Here is a 19009-nt window from a genome sequence, read left to right on the forward strand (position 1 = left end):
TAGCTGGGCATTATCATGCGTCCCCCCCTCCCTTTCTACCAATTGATGCAGAAGCAGCTGGTTTATCCATTGTTTTTTTTTTTTAAATTTTATTTTTGATTTTTGGTTGGCTGATTTTTCCAAGCTCTTATCCGTACGCTTAATACGCAATGTAACTCAAACTCAAATTTTTCTCCCCAACGTTCCCCAAACCCAAACCGATTTGGGGTGCGTGTTTTCACCTTTCCGCAGGATTTTTCCGATTCGTTTCAACTGCTACACGCTGGCCGAGCCTTGCGCATACTTAGATTGGCCAAACTGTTGTCGCTGGTGCGGCTGCTCCGGCTTTCTCGGCTCGTGCGCTACGTTTCCCAGTGGGAGGAAGTCTATGTAAGTACCGGTCAGCAGTTGTCGGGTCGGTTCTGCTCGCAACTACTACTACTACTACTACTCAGCGTTACTCCTTACATAATTTACTTTTACCTTACGTTACGATCCACCTGTATTGTTTTGTCTGATACCCTTTTGTCTAAAATGATATTGAACCACACACACAATCAACACACTCAAAGCTCAAAACAGTATCGCCATGTTTTTTTTTTGTAAACACATTTTTTTGTTTCAAACGTTCTCGTATATTCGCCAAAAAAAAAACCAACAATAAAGCTATTCAACTTGTTTGTTTCTGTGCTATTTTTGGGAGACATTACTTATGCGTTTTTACATTTTTGTGTTTAGTTTTTCGATCCATTTTGGAACGAATTTTTCCGTTTTTCCCACATTCTCTTGTTCTGTTCTTTGTCCCTCTCTTTCTGTCATTGTTCGGCGCCAATCGTACCGTTTTGTTCGTGGCATTATTTAACTGCTTCCGGCTTCAATGCGACATACAATGTGCAATCAAACATATCAAGTGCGATGTAACGTTTATGTGATTTGTTTCATATACATACCATATACCATATACATAAACATATATATTTTTTGTATCTGCCATGCGCCGTTATTCGCCGCTTCAAACTGAATGTGTGTTTTTTTTCCAACAGTACACAGTGTTTGTTTCGGGCTCAGCTGTGCAGTAAAATTTCGCAATTCACGCTAATCACTGCATCAAACATTATTCAAACTGTTTACACTAGTTGTTTTTCTTGTATTGGATTAATTACTCAATATTTATTTTTTCAATTTTTTTTCTACTGAAACGTTTTACTTAATAAATGTTTTTTTTTTATATTCTTTTAATGATTTATGTCAAAAGTACTCTTGTGTTCAGCAAAAGAATTCAAAGCTTTTTATTTCAAATTTTTCTATTGCAAAAGCTGTTTTCTGTTTACCTTTCAATTATTTTCACATTACTTCAATACACTTATATTAATCTGTACACCACGCACAAACTATGATTATATCGCTTACACAAATAATTCAAAAATAAAACTCATACATACACAAGCATACACATGAAACTATGCCAAAAATTTCCGCACCAATACTACTGATGCAGTGCAAATTTTGTCTACTGGTCAAGTTTTTCAGCACAGGGTAGAGTTAGCAGATCGAAAAACAAAATGTTTAGTAGCACTTGTAACAAAAAAATTCGTTTTATAAAATTACTTTTGCTGTAATCGATTTGAATCAAAGGCGTCGAAATTACATAAGGATAATTAAAAGAAAAACAAAAATTGGAACATAACCTACGGGGAAAGGATTTGTTTCGAAAGTCGGTCATGTGTTGCTGTGAGGATGATCGTGCTTTATCCTCCCCGTGCGTTGAATCCCAGTAACAAAAGCTTTTGTTTGACATCAAAGTAGCAGACGTCACCAGTAGGAAGGGACCATCACCCGTTCGGTGGTTTTCGTTCCATTTCTTTAAGGTCGTACCTTTTAGGGAAGGGAAGTACAATAATTGGTCGTTAGCATTATTCCGCTGCTCGAATGCTGCTCTACTGGCTGGAATAGTATCGTGTTTTCGGTTTCCTACCTTCTTGCGTTTTATTCCGTTCCCGTATCGTGAATCTTTAGAACCATTGTGTCTGTATGTTTCGTGTTTTGTGTGTGTGTGTGTGTGTTGTTTAGCAAATGCAGTTTAGAAACGCAACAGAGGGGACCCGGGTTTTGATGACGAGATCGACATATGTGGCTAAAGATGGGACCCATTTTGTCTCGCGCATACATTTACTAATCGAAATTATGACAGCCACGCTGAACTGTCACATTGCTGATTTTTACATCGAAACCGGTGCCCATCTAAACGTCCATAAAATTGACCAATTAGCGATTATTCTGTTACTGTTGTGTATTTGTATGTGTGTTGTTAGTTGTATTGTTAAAACAAACAAGAAATGTCATTTAAAAAAAAAATCAGGTAAAGCAGATAAATCCACAAGAGCTTTAAAAAATCAAACCATAAAACAGCCATACACTGAAGTATATAAATAGATGTCCTCTGCACCCTACAAATCGTATCGTTAACGAGTGTGAATTAATATGCAATACATTAGAATCCGTTCCCGACGTCAGCCGCCGTTTATGTTTCAAAAACTGAGCTTTTAAGCTGCTACACTTTTCGCCTATTGGGATCCTTGTCATAGGAGGAGACACTTTACAAGCGAAGATACGTGTAATGGTAGCGTAAAGCTTGAACACATTGAACGTACTAATAGCCTCGTTTGCTGCAGCACCCATGTAAGACACATACACGCGCGTTTGCACACTGCAAATTGGGTGTTTTGTTTGTTTGTTTTTTTGCCCCTGCCAACTTACTTTCTTTGTATCGATGAATTTCGCTATGGGTTGTCCAGATTGATGGTAAAAGGAAATTTTAATTAGAAAGCGTATGTGTGTGTGTGTGTCTGTCTAGTGTGTACGAACGCAATATGGAAAAAGCGTTTGTCTATTGGTGTTTATGTTCATAGTCGAACGATACAATGATAAGTAACCGAAGCTATAAATGACGTATACCACATTAAAACAAACCTACACTACTACATCGTTCATCGTGACCACCGTTACTAATGCTTCTTAGGAACGCCTTCTAGTGTTAACTGTCTGTGTAATGCGTTGAAAGTTCAGTTCATACAAAGCTCGCGTGCGTTCGTTTGTGTGGTTGTAATTGTTTTTGTTTTGCCAATCGAATAAAATGTTTGTTTTCAAAACCATCCGCATACCTTGCAAACTGCACAAATCCGGTCTGAGTTTCTGATGTGCGTCGAATGTGCTTTTAATCTTTAACACAACCAATCACACGCAACTATACGTTTAGCCCGTTCCGTTCGTTTGTTCGTGTTTCACCGATGTTTTGGTGGAACGCTCTTAACTAATGTCCCTTTAGTTTTGGTTTTTATTTTCACAAACACACATTTTTAGATAAACCCTCCCATTTGTGCATTACCCCCCCCCCCCCCCCCCCTGTTTGGTCCCTATTTTTATTTACGTTTTCCATTTAACCATTGTACTATTCCCCTATTAGATGTCATCATCCCATAAACTTCCGCCTAGACACCATTTTGAATTGAATGCTAACCCACATCACACTGAGTGTTACCTGAACATTTCCACCCACAACAAGGCCCACCTCACTGCTGGCCCACCATCAGAAAATAACCCATACAATGATGATCATCTTCATCGATTCTCACCACCACCACTACCACTACTACTACTACTAATACTACTTGAACCTCTTATCACAATGTTCCCCTTTTTATAACCATGTACCTGTACGCATTAATCAAATAAAACCGTCATTTTTTAATCGATTATTTTATATACAACTTTAGATACTTCAAAACCTACAAAAAAAGCATTCTAATCGAAGAGGGAGATCCTTTCAAAAAGAACAAGCTAAAGGTTTTTCTAAGAGCAGCCTTATTTTGAAGGTAATTAAGAGAAAGAGAAAGCGCTTTTACTTCATTATTTTTAACCGTTTGTTATTTACATTACCAAAAAAAAAAAAAAAAAAAAAAACAAACTTAGAAACCATTCGGTAAATAATCGTTTATCTCAGCAGAATCTGTTCAATTTCTCCGCTTATTACGCTTTTATATACGCTTAGTCAAACAGTTTTTACTTTACCCGTTTTTTGCTAGTACGGCAATTTACATTTATTGCAATAATTTGACCAAAAGCAAAAGCAGTGTTTAATATACAAAAATCAAAAAAATATATATATACATATATGCATCTTGCATCGCATTTCCGGCTTGTTTATATATACATATAGAGCTAACTTAGAGCAAATGAATAGCAAAAAACTAAACTAAAATAAACCAAACAAATAACAAAACTACCTGCAAGCACCGTAGCACTGGCAATTTGTTTTTTGTGAATCATTGTTTCAGAGTTTACACATTCTTAACTGCCGGAAACACCTCAATCCGACTCTCTCTCTGTCTCTCTCAAGTGGGCCACACATACTGCCTATTATACGATTGTAATTGTTTTGTTAAATGTTTAACAGAAATATAGCTAACCCTTGTTTTGATAGTTAAAATTCTTTAAAGAGCAATATTGGAACGAAATTGCTAAACTCTGCCCATAATACGCTCATCTTTGCTCTTGAGATTTTCCTTTAACGATCGTGTTATGAATGTTACTACTACACTTGACAATAATTGGCCCACGTATGATTATACATTCGGTTACGTTCTTGATGCCAAATGGTGTAGATGTTTACGTTACAGACTATATTTCTAGCATGCAATTTTACCTATTAGCAGTAGTGTTACGGAATGTTTTTTTTTTTATAGTTTTTCTTGTATGAAACTCGTTACTTCCAACTGTTCTTCTTCAACTGTTTATCCTTACTTTCTTACGTTATGATGTCAACAACTAATATCTGTTCGAACCAAACGTCGACGACTAATAACGTGTGTAGTACGTTGTCTACTACTGACCACTACGAGGATTGTTTTATGGAAATGGACACAAACTAGTTCATTCTATTCATTCTTGTTTATAAAATCGCTGTAAAAGTTGGGATTTTTCTTATAAAAACAAACAGATAGACAGAGTTTGATATGATTTAAACTAGCCAAATGTCATTCGTTAGATGATGTAGCGTTACAATCGTTAATATGTTAGGGTATTAAACAGTGACGAACAAAGGTATAAGACTATCTGCATAATCGTTTCAACTTTTGCTTCTGATATTCCGATCTATTCCAATACTTTTATCGGGAATCGCTTCATATCGCATTTCTTTGATCATTCGAGATTATACGAAAAGTATCCAAAATAGCTTCGAACAATTGACAATACGGCATTTTACTGTCATAAGTAATTATAAAAAAAGCTTCGAACAATTAGGTAAAACATTAAAATAACTACTTGAATAATAACGGAGTTACCTTGCGTCAAAGCTTAAAGGTGTTAAGAGAAGATGCAATAAACAATAATAAATTAGCTTTTTGTTTTTATATTTAAACATGATTATTTTAATAATTAATGCAATAATATCATCCGGATTCAAAGATCTTATACTTTTATGTAGAATTTTTTGTACAAACTCAGATGGTCTTTTTACTTTGTTCGTCACTCTAAGGACAGAATGTTCAAATCGATTAAGATGTAATAGTTTTTACTCAAACAAATTTTAATTAACCAGATTTTTATCATAATCGATTCGAATTTAATTTCAAATTGAATTAAAATTAAAAAAAAACATAAATTTAGGTACCAATTTTGGTTTCAAATCCAAGATGTAATTTTCTAAAATTTAAAATAAATTTTAATTGCTCTTAGAATCTCTAAACCTCCAGCCTCACACATAGTGACTTAAAGCATTATGTTTACTTACTTATTTCTCTCAGTTGTTAGTGTGTGTGTGTGCTGCTGTGGCCTCCTAACTGTTTCATATTCCTATTTTTACAACTTTGGTCATTAAATTTCATATCTTTTCTCTCTTTTCTGGGGTTGATTGAGTTGAGCTGCGAAAATAAAAATGACAAACAATGTAACGTTTGATAAAATTATAAACTTTCCCATCGTAACAACATTGCATTGTTCGCAAAACAATTTATTTAAGACGGCTCATTCTTCCTAATCGACTTTGCCCTAATATTGCTCCCCTTTTAACTCCCAGCAGTTCCCAAACTCGCTATCTCGCTGTAAAATGGTAAACGAATGAGATACCCCCGTTCATCCGTTGCGCTTCTACGCCTAAAGTCCATCGAACTAATTAATCACAAAAATCGAAACAATAGCTCCATCACCACAATAAACCCACCCAACCCTCCGTTGCCACCCTAGGCCGCTCTATCGGGGTTTGTACCCGTTATGGAAAATGTCTCCCGTTTGGCGAAGAAGCTCATCTTCATCGACGACAGCAACCAAAGGCCGAAAAAAAAAATGCTCCAATGTTTCTCCCAAAATCTCCCAACCAACTTGCGTTTCTTACCTCTTAAAACAAAGCAATCAAACAATAGCAACCAATCCCCAGCACACAAAGCACCTAAAACTCCTTCGTGTACTTTCGCCAAACCCCCCCCCCCCCCCCCCCCCGATCCCGGCAATTCGTTGATCGCGCTAGGATGGGGTTGGCTGTGGCGAGATTTGCTCTCCTGCTCCACCATCCACCGGGCGTCTCCATCCACAACCAGGCGTCTCCATTAACCATACTCTTTCTTCACCATCCATGATTCAACACATTTAAGTGGCTTCATTAATCATCATCCATCGCGTAATCAACTTACGGCGATATATTGTAATAATCGATACTACTACTACTACTACTACTTCTAACTATCGCTTCTGCTTCAGCTACACTTTCGCAACAAAAAAAACCTCCCTCTAATACTATGTACCTCCCGTGTATATTTCCGGTGTTACTGTTACCATATCCAGTCAAAGCTCGTAACTACTCTTGCTCCTTTACTTTTCTTCCCCTACAACATTTGAACCACGAAACATCCCTTTTATATATTGCCACCTTTCCATATATTGCATATTCTTATGCCGCGTAGCATTTTGTTGCCAAGCTAAACTTTATGCGCTCCGCATAAGAAAAAAAAAGAAGCTACCTACAGATAGCAAAATGTGTAATGCCTTCTAGCAGCAGCAGCAGCAGCAACAGCAAGCAGTAAGAAAAAAAAGCTAACTCTTTCTCTTTACATACTTTCACGTAAGAAGAAAGTTACTCTCCCAGAATCGAAACAAATCGAAAGGAACCGAAGGCGATAGGGGCGACTAACTATCCCCAAAAACCTTTTAGAGCGTAGAGATGTTGTGTGCGTGTGCGTTGTTTGTATGTGTATCCATCTACTAACACCATCCATAATCCACTGTTGTTGATTGTTTTTCACCATCGGTGTTTTCCGTCGTTCTGGTTCCGGGTTTTTCCGAGGGAAAAACGAAACATATTATCTATCAATCCGCCTCGTGGAAAAGGGTTTTTGCCTTTCCTTCTTAATGAAATAATTACTGTAAAGGCATATCTTAATGACCGATCCGCTGCTACTAATCGACCGAAAATAAAACACACACAGAGTGGACATTTAGGATTCGTACTGGGGCTTTCTCTCGCATTCGCTTGTAAATAGTTTATCATTCGATCATTCTTCTTCGATTCGACGTTTAGGATACTCATGTCTTGTGATGCGACGAATTTTTACTGGCTGACAAATATACTTTATATCTAATAAGAGCAGCAGCAGTCAGTCGGCTAGCTGCGCGCATTCTCGTAGCTATTATTGCAAAGCGGAACAATGCAGAAACCGGCATGTGTGCTTTGGCAGGTTGTACAAATTGTATAATATGCGTATGTATCCGATGTGTCAATATGAAACCAAGAATTTAATCCATTTCGTTTCAATTAATATAAAATTTAAATATTAAAAAAAAAACAAAAGTACATTCGAACAAGATGCAGCCGCGCTGATCTGTTTGAAATGACAGTTGAAACGAGGATCGCGTAGTGCGAATTGCGCGAAAGATGTTTTCGTGATGTATAAAGTGGGTTTTAAATGGTTTACGGTTAAACGGTTTCATATGGACACGTCCGGATACAGAAAGGGATGTACAGTGTAAACTACTTTTCGCTTCGTTTAGCATTTTTATTGCTTTATTCTCTGTGTACATAATTATGTTTTAAGTTTCTTTCCCCCCCCCCCCCCCCCTCGATTACGACAAGATCCAACTGGAATGAACTCTTTGTACTATGATACAGCTTTTACCTCAATTTTGTTGGCGCTCGAATGAATGGTAGCTGTGTGTAACGCCATCAATCACCCCTCTATACATTCCATCTCGAATGTAAATGAATCTGCTAGAGGGTGTATGATCACGATGATGGAAATCTGTTACAGTGCAGCCGTGTCTGCGTGTGTGTGTGTGTGTGTGTGTGTGTGTGTGTGTGTGCTGTGCTGTGTTCCGTTTGATTCAGTTCGATTCCGTTCAGTTTTTACTGTGCATGTGGTTTTTCGTTTGTGTTTTATGGTTTGTTCGTTTTTCTCGTTTGTTTGACTCCTTTATGATCATACTTTACAGCGCAGTCTGGCAACAGTTTTGTTGCTCCGCCTGTGTAAAGCAAGTGTCGCTTTGCGTAGTAGCATCTCACAAAAAAAAAACGATATTTTGTTATGTTCAGCTGATGCGATTGACCGGCGTTGTTGATATCGGAAACCAATCCACTGTACGTTTGTGTATGTGTGCTGAAATCCGAGCCAATTCTGGCGAAGCGAACTACCACAGCAGCAAGAGCAACATAAAGGATAACAGGAAGAAAAGTTACCCGTCCGGTAGAAGATTTTCTTCTCAAACATTTGGGCATTTATGATTTTGGAGTTCTCATTATTTTAGTAGTCTTTCAGTTGTCACAACGTGTGTTAGTTTTAGCTTACAGTGTGTTTCACTATTTGCCGATTTTTTATGTGTTCTGCTTGTGTTGATTTTCCTTTTGGTTTTATCCAACGATGAGCGAATCTTGCATAGTTACTTACTAACGTTAAGTTTTTGTGTGCTAAATAAACCTGCTGCTAGATTTTTTATTTATTTTACAGCCTTAATTTTGTTTTTGTTTGTTTTTAGTTCAATTAACCCGTTCCTACAGCATCGGATTTTCAAAAATTTTGTTTCAAAATTAAGTTGTATTCAGGCGTAAAAAAATCTCAACCACTCAGAATGTCCCTTCGTGACAGGGCATGGTCTTAAGACTAACCAATCTACTGAACTGAGTGGAGCGAGTAATGCTCATCAACATCCTTACCAAAATGCTCAATCAAACCAGCCAAACCATCAGCAACAACAACGTCACTGATCAACTGCATCAACTAGTCTTGTCTTGTTAGGCGCAGTGTTAAAGTCTGCTGTACTTACGTGCTCGTTTTGTGTCCTTTGGCAAACTACCGATCTTTACCGTTTTTATCCCTTTTCTCTTCCTCTTCTTCTTCTTCTTCTTCTACTCCTTCCCCCATCCTTATTCTGCCCGTCCGCAGTTTCTCAACATGGCGTCAGTGTTTATGCGAATTTTTAACCTAATTTGTATGATGTTACTGATCGGTCACTGGAGCGGTTGCTTACAGTTTCTCGTGCCGATGCTGCAAGGCTTTCCATCCAACTCTTGGGTGGCAATCAATGAACTACAGGTAACTGGAACTGGATTAGATTGTGTTTCGAAGGATTCATTTAATTTGGGTTTTTTTTTTTTTTTACTTTTTGCACAGGAATCTTACTGGTTAGAGCAATACTCATGGGCACTGTTTAAAGCGATGTCGCACATGCTTTGCATAGGATATGGAAGGTAAGTGTTCAAGTTGAGCATCGTTTAAAGCAGAGAGGTCAAACTTGAGCATTCAGCAGCGAGAACATATCCTAGCGCTAGATCTCTTTTTCCTCTTCTTGGCTTAATGACACGCCGGCAATCGGTTAACTTACTATTGCTGATACCACGTAGTTAGAGTCCTCACTGTAGGGGAAGGGTCCGGTTGGGATTTGAATCCCGATCTTTCCAATTAAATTTCTCTTGATTCGATAATTAAAATATGGCTGCCGAATAGTGGTCGGAGTTCCGGAGTGGATTAATAAATCCACTCCGACTCCCGCGTATAAAAACCGATGTATATTCCGAGTAAAAACGCGAGTTTACTCCGGAGTAACTGTGGAGTAATTTTTCCGGGGTAATTCCGAAGTTCTTCCGGAGTTTGTTTGGGAGTAATCCAGAGTTACATCAGGACTAATCCGGAGCAATTACTTCGGAAGTGCGAAGCTTACTCATAGTCTCATAGTATGGATACCTCTTAGTATAGACATTTCATGGTATCATACTAATCCGGAGTAACCTGCAATTAATATCCGTATTGCACTCCGGAGTTGAATTCGTAGGTAATATCAGAGATTACTCCGGACTACTCCGGAGTAATTACTCCGAAATACTACGGAGTTATCGTCGGAGTAATTACTCCGGATTAATTCCAGATTTTACTCCGAATTACTCCCTAGCAAACTACGCATTACTCCGGAGTAAACTTCGGATTAATCCGGAGTCATTATTCCAAAGTTGTTCCCGAGTAATTACTCTGGAATTACTCCGGAACAGCTCGAAAAATTAACATTTATCCAACACTAGTGTCGAATACCATCTGAACTGTCTCTTTATACGTAGAACTGAATACCTAGTGACGGGAATAATCCAATAAAATAATGCAGAGACGTCAGGCCTTCTGCGAATGTACATAATGCTATAGATTATCTGCCGTTTGTCAACAAGATTTGAGATAATCGTGTTTTTACACGTCTTGCTCCGAAAAGGAATTCCGATTCCCCTGGTTCCGCCGTAGGCTCGCAATATCAATTTCAAGTATTCGTTTGAAGACAGACGATTATTGCAAAAAAGGCTCAAAGATTCTCTAAAATAATAAAAGTAAAATTGAACTAGAGCTTTGTTCGTATGTACAGCAATAGAAACTATGATGAGAAAGCTACTAATGCTACTGAAAAGAAAGTCGTCCGTTTGACACCTCTGCCTCAAACAATAAGTGCCTGTTGTGATAAGTGAATCGATCGAATTTCTAACTTCCATTCCATCTCATCCCTCCAATCGCAGATTTCCCCCTCAATCACTGACAGATATGTGGCTTACGATGCTTTCGATGATATCTGGTGCCACCTGCTACGCCTTATTCCTTGGACATGCTACCAATCTCATCCAGAGTCTGGACTCTAGTAGACGTCAATATCGCGAAAAGGTACGTACGCCAGGGACGGACCACAACGTCCCGTTTTCTCTCTTCCCCAGCCCTTCCTTACCAGCCCATTATACACTTACTAACAAATCATCCACCGTCTCTGTCCGATCTCCATAACCCGATATTGGGAACGGAATCGAACCTGCCGATGATGCCGTAGGTAAAACAAGTGGAAGAGTACATGGCGTACCGGAAGTTACCGCGCGATATGCGACAAAGAATCACTGAATATTTCGAGCATCGGTACCAAGGTAAATTTTTCGACGAAGAATGCATTCTCGGCGAGCTGAGCGAAAAACTGCGGGAAGATGTGATAAACTACAACTGTAGGTAAGTGGGACGAACCGCACAAATGGCGCTGCGGGAACACCCGGTTCGCGTTAAGCGGACGGGGACGGGTTTTTTGTTTTACAAAACTCTAATACGCATCCTTTTTTTTCTCTTTGTATGTTTGCTCGTATGTGTATGCGTATACATGTGTGTGTGTGTGTGTGGGTGCGCGTCGGGTGTGGTTTGGTGTGACTTGATCGTACGACATATTTCCTACAGGTCCTTAGTTGCTTCAGTGCCTTTTTTCGCGAACGCTGATTCTAATTTTGTATCAGATGTAGTGACTAAACTTAGATACGAAGTTTTTCAACCTGGTAAGCGATCGGCGTTTGTCCTGCATGACTGAGGTTTCTTTATACTCCCCTTTCATTGCTGTTTTTGTTGGTCCATTTTTTTTTATTGCAGGTGATATTATAATTAAGGAGGGAACTATAGGATCAAAAATGTATTTTATTCAAGAAGGCATTGTAGATATCGTCATGGCTAATGGAGAGGTAGGTTGGAAGGGCTACGTTTGATTGAATGGCCGTCGAAGAAACTTTTTACACGTCCTCGCTTTCCTTTGCACCTCAGGTCGCTACATCACTGTCGGATGGATCATACTTCGGAGAAATCTGTCTGCTAACAAATGCCAGAAGAGTCGCCAGCGTTCGTGCCGAAACCTATTGCAATTTATTTTCTCTCAGCGTTGATCACTTCAATGCGGTACTGGACCAATACCCACTGATGCGCAAAACGATGGAAACGGTAGCCGCGGAACGGTAAGTCTACTGCAAGTCTCGCTATCCGATTGCACACCACCGCTAATCACTCCGCCATCCACTCGTTTCCAGGTTAAACAAGATTGGTAAAAATCCCAACATTATGGCACAGAAGGAGGAGTCGGAATCGGGCAACACGGAAACCAATCAAATTAGTGCAGTAGTGAACGCTTTAGCTGCTGAAGCTGATAATGTAGATAATTTAAGGTTGGTATTTCGTCGCTTATGCTACTCTTTAAATTTAAGGCACAAAGTTGAGCTCATGTTCTGTATATGTTACCGATGATGTTACTCTGACATCACTCTTAGTCTGTGAGTGATAATATTTCCTTACTTACTCGACTTGCTCTAGGATTTTTCTGTATCGCTTACGATCCAGCTTCGTCGTCCAATATTCCAGCCTCCATCCTATAATTCTATTTTACAGCCTGTCTGGCGGACACATCAAAGCCAATCTCTTCATGTGAATATGGCCTAAATCGCCTGTTCTATCTATTTGAACTGCCTAAAAAACTTTAAGGACTGGGTCGTCTGATGCAATCCTCAAAACATGGCCATCCTAACGGAGCCTGAAAGCCAGCGGCGGATTAAGCTCCTCGGAAGCCTAAGCCATCGCTTCGTGTAAATTTGAGCTTGCCATGCCCAGTCTGTCCATGTGAACTGCGTAAAAAAACTGGATATGTTTGGTGCCATTCCATAGACATGATCAGTCTAACGGAGGCTGAAAGCAAGTGGCGGATTTAGCTCCTCGGAGGCCTAAGGAGGCTCTAAGCGGAGTAGAAGTTGAAGGACTCTATCACATTGAATCTGCTGCGCTAGGGGTGGTTCTTTGTGATTTCGGGGCAGCAATGCTTGCCGATCTTCAATCGTCAGTGGACAGACTATCCAACTACGTGGTATCAGAGAGTCTAGTAAGCCATTTGATGGCCAGCGCTAGCTTTAGGAGGTCCGTTGAGCCAAGAAGAATAGAATATTCTATAAATACCCAGCTTCGTGACAGGTTGTTTGAATTGAGAAATTTTCTCAGCCTATCGTACTTTTGGCTGGGAGCTAGCTCTCTGGTTGTTGATTGAGCAAACCCCAGTACCTTGTTCCCTTGAGATAACTGTAGCTTGCAAACTGTTCATTTACTGTACTGTTCATTTAGTACTGCTCAAAAGTACTGTTCATTTAGAATTTGGTCACTCTACCTTATGTATAGTAGAGCTGTATGGTGCTTGGTGGTATATGGATTTTTTCGACACCTATGAGTAGATATTGGAGCCCTCTTCTCTCTTATGGAGTGGTTTTGCTATGATCGTGATTGTTTCAGTTATTATTAACGATGGAGCTGCAAGGTAGACAATTTATTGCCCACGCCCACATAGAGAATTAAACTTGGTCAGGGAGAAAAATAGAAAAATTGCTTAAAAACGCGTCTTCTACTCTTTAATATGCTTTGAAACGGTTTCGTAAACATCAAAGCGTGGCTAGAATGGCTGAACAAAATCGGATTGAGTGCAGACTTCCGCTCTTTTCGTGCCTGAAAGCCACCAAACAGAACTGTGAAGCATAATTACATCGCCAAACCACGCAAACCAAAAATTGTATGACCAGGTTCTAACGCGGGTACGCGTGTTGCGTTCTTATGGATGACGCAAACGCATGGTATGGCAAGCCATCTGCAGCTGTGGGCCTAAAACGCGGGTTTTTATAATAAATCAATCTATGAACTCGACAGTTTATGAAGATCAGTGTTTGGAAACGTGTGTTTTGCTTTTTATTAAAGCTCATAAAGGCCCAATTAAGCTCTGACCGAATTCTAAATGATTGACACTTCAGCTTTGTCTAGGGATCAAATTCGAACTTGCCCTCTGAGAGGTGTTAGATCAACTCATCACCATATTATATATAGTTCTTAAAATCTCACCCATATAATTACTAATACTCATAACCGATTTCTCACTCCAAATCTATTTCCAGTGACGGTAATGGTAGCATGAAGAAAGGCACTTCGCAATCTAGCTTGAACGAGCTCAACCAAAGCTTGAAGATGAGCTTACCCCGGCCGAAGAGCGGCGAGTTTAGGGCTCTTTTTGAGGGCTGTAGTCCGTAATGCGCCGGCCTCCTTTACGGCAAGTCGTACCCGTGTTCGCCGTGAAGCGTACAGACCGCTGCGATACCGGGCTACGTGCTGCCGTAAATTGGCCGCTCATGATCGCACTGATGATGGCGGTGATCATCACGAGAATCATGAGGGACGACGATCATTCTGGCAAAGGGGAGGCGGGGGGGGGGGGGGGGGGGGGAGGGACAGGTGTGACAAACTGACAACAAAGAAGCAAAAAAACATCACAAATGATCAAATCAAGCAATGAAATAATGGCATCTACTCTTTTAGCGCATAAGTTTAATGACACAAGTCGGGACGGACGCAAACACATACACACACACACACATACACTTAGACTCTTGTCTACTACCGAACTCATATGCACACACACACACACACAAATACAGGACATTGCGTTACGTTATATGGTGCAATACTCGTAGTGGTTTTGTTGTCAATCTTAGTTTATGTTCTTCGGGGCTAAAGAAAAAAGGGTATCGGGGGCAGGGTGGTAGCTTGTGCAGTAGAAATGAATCTGAAATCTGACAAAGTATATACATATACATATAGGCATATAAGAATATACACAAAACGCGCGCGCATAAACCAATTATACTTGAGCGAACGTAGTAGTTGAGTGTAGTGCCCATTCACACTCCTTCTTCTTTAGTTCTGGTGTGTGGTGCGAACTATAATAGTGATAGTGAATAGCGGTGCACCGGGAGGGAAATAGGCAAGAGCGCCGGTTGGAAGCAATGAGGGTAGAAGGGTGTTGTTATTTGGAGGACAGAGTGCGAGAAAGAGAGAGAGAGCCACATTATAGAGCAACGAGCAAACGAAACAATAGCAAACAATTTCCAATTCATTTTCCTGCACACATCAGTAGTAGTAAACTCAGGACAAGCGCACTACACGCACAGCGCAAAGAGGCGAAGCATGGGAGCTAAGTGACAGGACCGCTTGCGCCACGTGCTTTAATGCTGAGCGAGCTTTTGTTTTTCGTTATTACGAAACTGAAGCTGGTGTGAAAGCAGCAAAAGCACCCAAAGGGAAAGTAATTTAAATTTAAAAAAAAAAGCACAATGACGCATCAGCGCCATCGTAAAGGATAAAACAGGCGACAACAAGATGGAAACGTTAGAACAATACCACAAAACAGAGAGAGATAAACAAAAAAACCTTTATTTACCTTGTGTGTTAGTGTGAAGGTGAGTGAGGAAGGGAAAAAGAGAGCAGGGAGAAGATATGCCAGTAGGGGAGGGAAGCGAGAGGAGGGTGGGTGGGAAGCGAAACAATTAACAAAAATGGGAATTAGAAGATGGGGCCTTAGGCGCAGGAATGGAAAGAAAAGAAAACTCGTAATTAAGTAGAGATTTACAAACACTAAACAAATACAACAATTTAAGCAAACACACATACACGCAGACACCTACACAAACAATAAAACAATTATATATATACAATTAAAGAGGGTTAGGCGTGTATATTGCAGTGCCAACACCACGGAAAAACACACAAGCACAAGGAAGCAAATCGTTAAACGGGGTGTCTGCTTTTCGGTGGTGTTTGTGCGTGACAATTGCACTCGGGGAAAGAAAAGTGGGTACACGGGTAGGCTTAAAAAAAGATAAGAGTGTGTGTGTGTATGTGTGTGTGCGTGTGAAGAAGCGAAACTCGCACGCGCACGCGCGCACAGAGTTGTAGGGAAACTAAAAAAAACGAATTATAAAGCAAATCAAAACAAACAACTTTAAGAGCAAAAAAATAGGAAAAATAATGGATGAACACATACACACACACACAAAAGAAGAAAAAAATCAGAAATGCATGCATCGCACGCATCATTAAATCAAATCAAAAACAGGACGATAGAAGAAAAAGTACACACACACACACACACACACACACGAACTTGCACAAAAAAGAAAAGTCGTAGAAAGCCGCTCAACGACGACGTGGGAGCAAAACCTTTCAAAACAGAACTCTACAACAGTCGCGAGTAAGCGAGAAGTACGTATAGTAGTATTAGTATTAGTAGGCCATGGAGAGGAGGTAGTAGGATACAACAAAAAAAAACACGAGAAAGAAAGTGTGTGCGCGCGCGCGTGCGTGTGTGTCTAAGGCAAGGTGTGGTTTAGTTGTTGCGTTCTTCAATTTATGTGTCGCATCTAATTCGATTTTTTCCTAAGTAAGTCCGTAGTGTGGTAATTATTGCAGTGCAAGCGAACAAACAAACAAACAAGCAAACTTTCTTTCTTCGTAGATCTTTGTGCGGCAACAGAAGCGCAGTTACGTTTGCAGTGATAAAAGCAGCTCTCTAGGAACAAACAACAACAAGAAAAAAAAACACACACACACACTTAAAATAACTAAACAATTACAAAAGCCAGCTAAAACACATCGACTGCGTCGATTTCGTTGGGAGGGTTGGTGGTCGTTCCCTCCTATATCTTCAGGAAAAAGGGAAAGCGGAGGGCGTCGTGGTTGGAAGGAAAAGGAGGACAAGAAGAGTGGCTTAAATCGTTCATCCTCCGGCGTCCGCTTGGTCGGATATCGGTCGGTTGTCCGTGAAGCAGGAAAAAATTCTATTTAGTGCAATTGGGACAGAAGACAAGCTGGAAAACAAATTCCCCGAACAAAACAAAAAAAAAAATCAAAAAAATCCAACAAACAAACTCACAAAAGAGCGTTGTAGATATAGTTGATCGTCGTTTCATGATAGTTTATTCAGCATTACTGATAGATTAGCTGGCTTACACTACTAAAAACAGTGATTGTGAATAAAAACCCTAGAATGAACAAAAGCACCAGCCACTTGTTGGTAATGTTTTAACTGATCTCGAGAAACGTGATGACAAGAGCAAAGATACTACTGAGCCAGGTAAAGTGATCAGCTGACCGACGTGAGTAGTAAATGTCACAGCTCATGTGAACTGTATCGTAACTGTAGCATATGTGATCTAATAAATGAATTATCAGACCATACTTGATATGGTTGGTGAAACGCTCCAAACCGTTTCACGAACCATTTCAAATATGACTGTCCAGTTCTACTTGACGTTTGTCCACTGCAACCTAGCGTTTGTCCAGTTCAACTTGACCACTGTCGAGAAAGGGCGACGGTTGTTTAGTTCAACCTACCCGCTGTCCAGTTCATCTTGAGCGTTGTCTAGAAATGACTCGCACTTGTCTAGTTCTACTCAGAAACCCTGTAATATTGGAAATTAGAACGGATCACTCTGGAGAAAACTCCGGATTTCTCCGGAGTAACCTTCGAATTACTCCGAAGCTACTGCGGAATGCCTAGGCGTAGGATTAATCCGACTACGGGAAAAATGAAGATTTACCCATCACTACACCGTCTGAGTCTGAGGTAAGGGAACTGACTATCTTGTTTGCTGTTCAACCTTGGCTCCGCGGATGCTCAATCTCGAAGTGATTAGCGTACGACTTCCCTGACCCTCGGATTTTGCTGCTTACGTTGTGGTCCGGAGTTCGTACGATCGTACCAAGGTACTTGCTACGGACAGCTACTTTGATGCGATCGTACGAACTTCAGGCCACAACGTAAGCATCGATATCCAAAGGCGCCATAAAACCCCCGCGCTCTCGAATCTGGATCAGGACTCTTGTTGCAGCAACACACGAGATGCACGATACATCGCACACTGACACGTCCGATAGTCCTCTAGGGGTACACATCCTGGAGGACCTCAATGCACTCGCCATTTTCGAACGGCGAGTGCTAAGGATTATCTTTGGCGGTGTGTGCAAGCAGGACGTGTGGTGAAGGAGAATGAACCACGGCCTATAGCTGAGCCGTTTGGTGATGCTGATACCCTGACGGTATGCCTTGAATGCATGAGTTTCACATCACTGCAGCTAATAAGATCAGTTCCATGCACAACACATTTCATCACCATGGAAACGATGATTGTACAAACTTCTCATAAACTATATTTATTCCTGTGAGATATAGGCTACTTAGACAGCGCTAGGATCAGTAACCATGGCAACAGAGGACGCAGAATGCTATCTTTCTCGAATATCGAATCAACGGTATGTTGTTTTTTTTTCTATCCTTTTATTTTGCCTTTTTAATTGCGCAATCGATTAAACAGATACAAATTGTGTTATAAATATATAAAATATTATTATGAAATAGTGTGTGTGTGTGTATATGTGTCTGTAATTTGCCGCACACCATACAAGAGGAACAGCAGCAATCGAACCACGATGAAACGGTCGAAATGTATATCTCCCGCTCCCCGTAATGGGGCGGTGCTTTTGCTTGACTTTATGGGTGTTGTGTTGTTTGTGGAGGAGCCTATGCTCTCTTATTTAGACCATGTTTGCATTTGTTCCGTATTGCGCGCTACGGGGTTGTTTGAAATAGTTGGACAGTACAAAACAACACATCATCATCTTGCAATCGCAATTCGGTTCAACGGTTTTTGCTTATGATTTTTTTAAATGTGCCTATGTTGCGTATGCGTGTGTGTGTTTCTGTATGGTTGTATGTATGATTTTTTTTGTTCGTTTCGTTTTTTTCTCCCACACGGCGACATTGTATAATAATAGCATGATGTATGTAAATGTGGTTTCATTCTTTTGATTATCTCATTCTACCGCGACCGTTGGGGGTGGTTTGCGCGCGTTGTTTGGTTATATTC

The 19009-nt window shown here is 40.2% G+C and overlaps 1 protein-coding gene across 5 annotated transcripts in view; it reads left to right on the forward strand.

Moving 5' to 3' along the window:
• LOC126556768 (uncharacterized) overlaps positions 1 to 14342 on the forward strand; it is a 29197-nt gene extending 14855 nt beyond the window's left edge. For 3 of the 5 annotated variants that reach the window (XM_050212249.1, XM_050212251.1, XM_050212250.1), the window contains 11 exons: positions 232 to 369; positions 3753 to 3851; positions 9405 to 9554; positions 9633 to 9709; positions 11012 to 11153; positions 11314 to 11483; positions 11703 to 11797; positions 11889 to 11977; positions 12057 to 12244; positions 12317 to 12451; positions 14207 to 14342. In XM_050212249.1, the coding sequence (XP_050068206.1) occupies positions 232 to 369; positions 3753 to 3851; positions 9405 to 9554; positions 9633 to 9709; positions 11012 to 11153; positions 11314 to 11483; positions 11703 to 11797; positions 11889 to 11977; positions 12057 to 12244; positions 12317 to 12451; positions 14207 to 14339 (1416 nt within the window). In that variant the 3' untranslated portion in view covers positions 14340 to 14342. The remainder of the gene's footprint in view (positions 1 to 231; positions 370 to 3752; positions 3852 to 9404; positions 9555 to 9632; positions 9710 to 11011; positions 11154 to 11313; positions 11484 to 11702; positions 11798 to 11888; positions 11978 to 12056; positions 12245 to 12316; positions 12452 to 14206) is intronic. The other 2 variants (XM_050212252.1, XM_050212253.1) reach the window with 1 other exon arrangement.
• The last annotated feature ends 4667 nt before the right edge of the window (positions 14343 to 19009 follow it).

This window comes from Anopheles maculipalpis, chromosome 2RL (genome assembly GCF_943734695.1).
Source record: "Anopheles maculipalpis chromosome 2RL, idAnoMacuDA_375_x, whole genome shotgun sequence".
Lineage (NCBI taxonomy): Eukaryota > Metazoa > Arthropoda > Insecta > Diptera > Culicidae > Anopheles > Anopheles maculipalpis.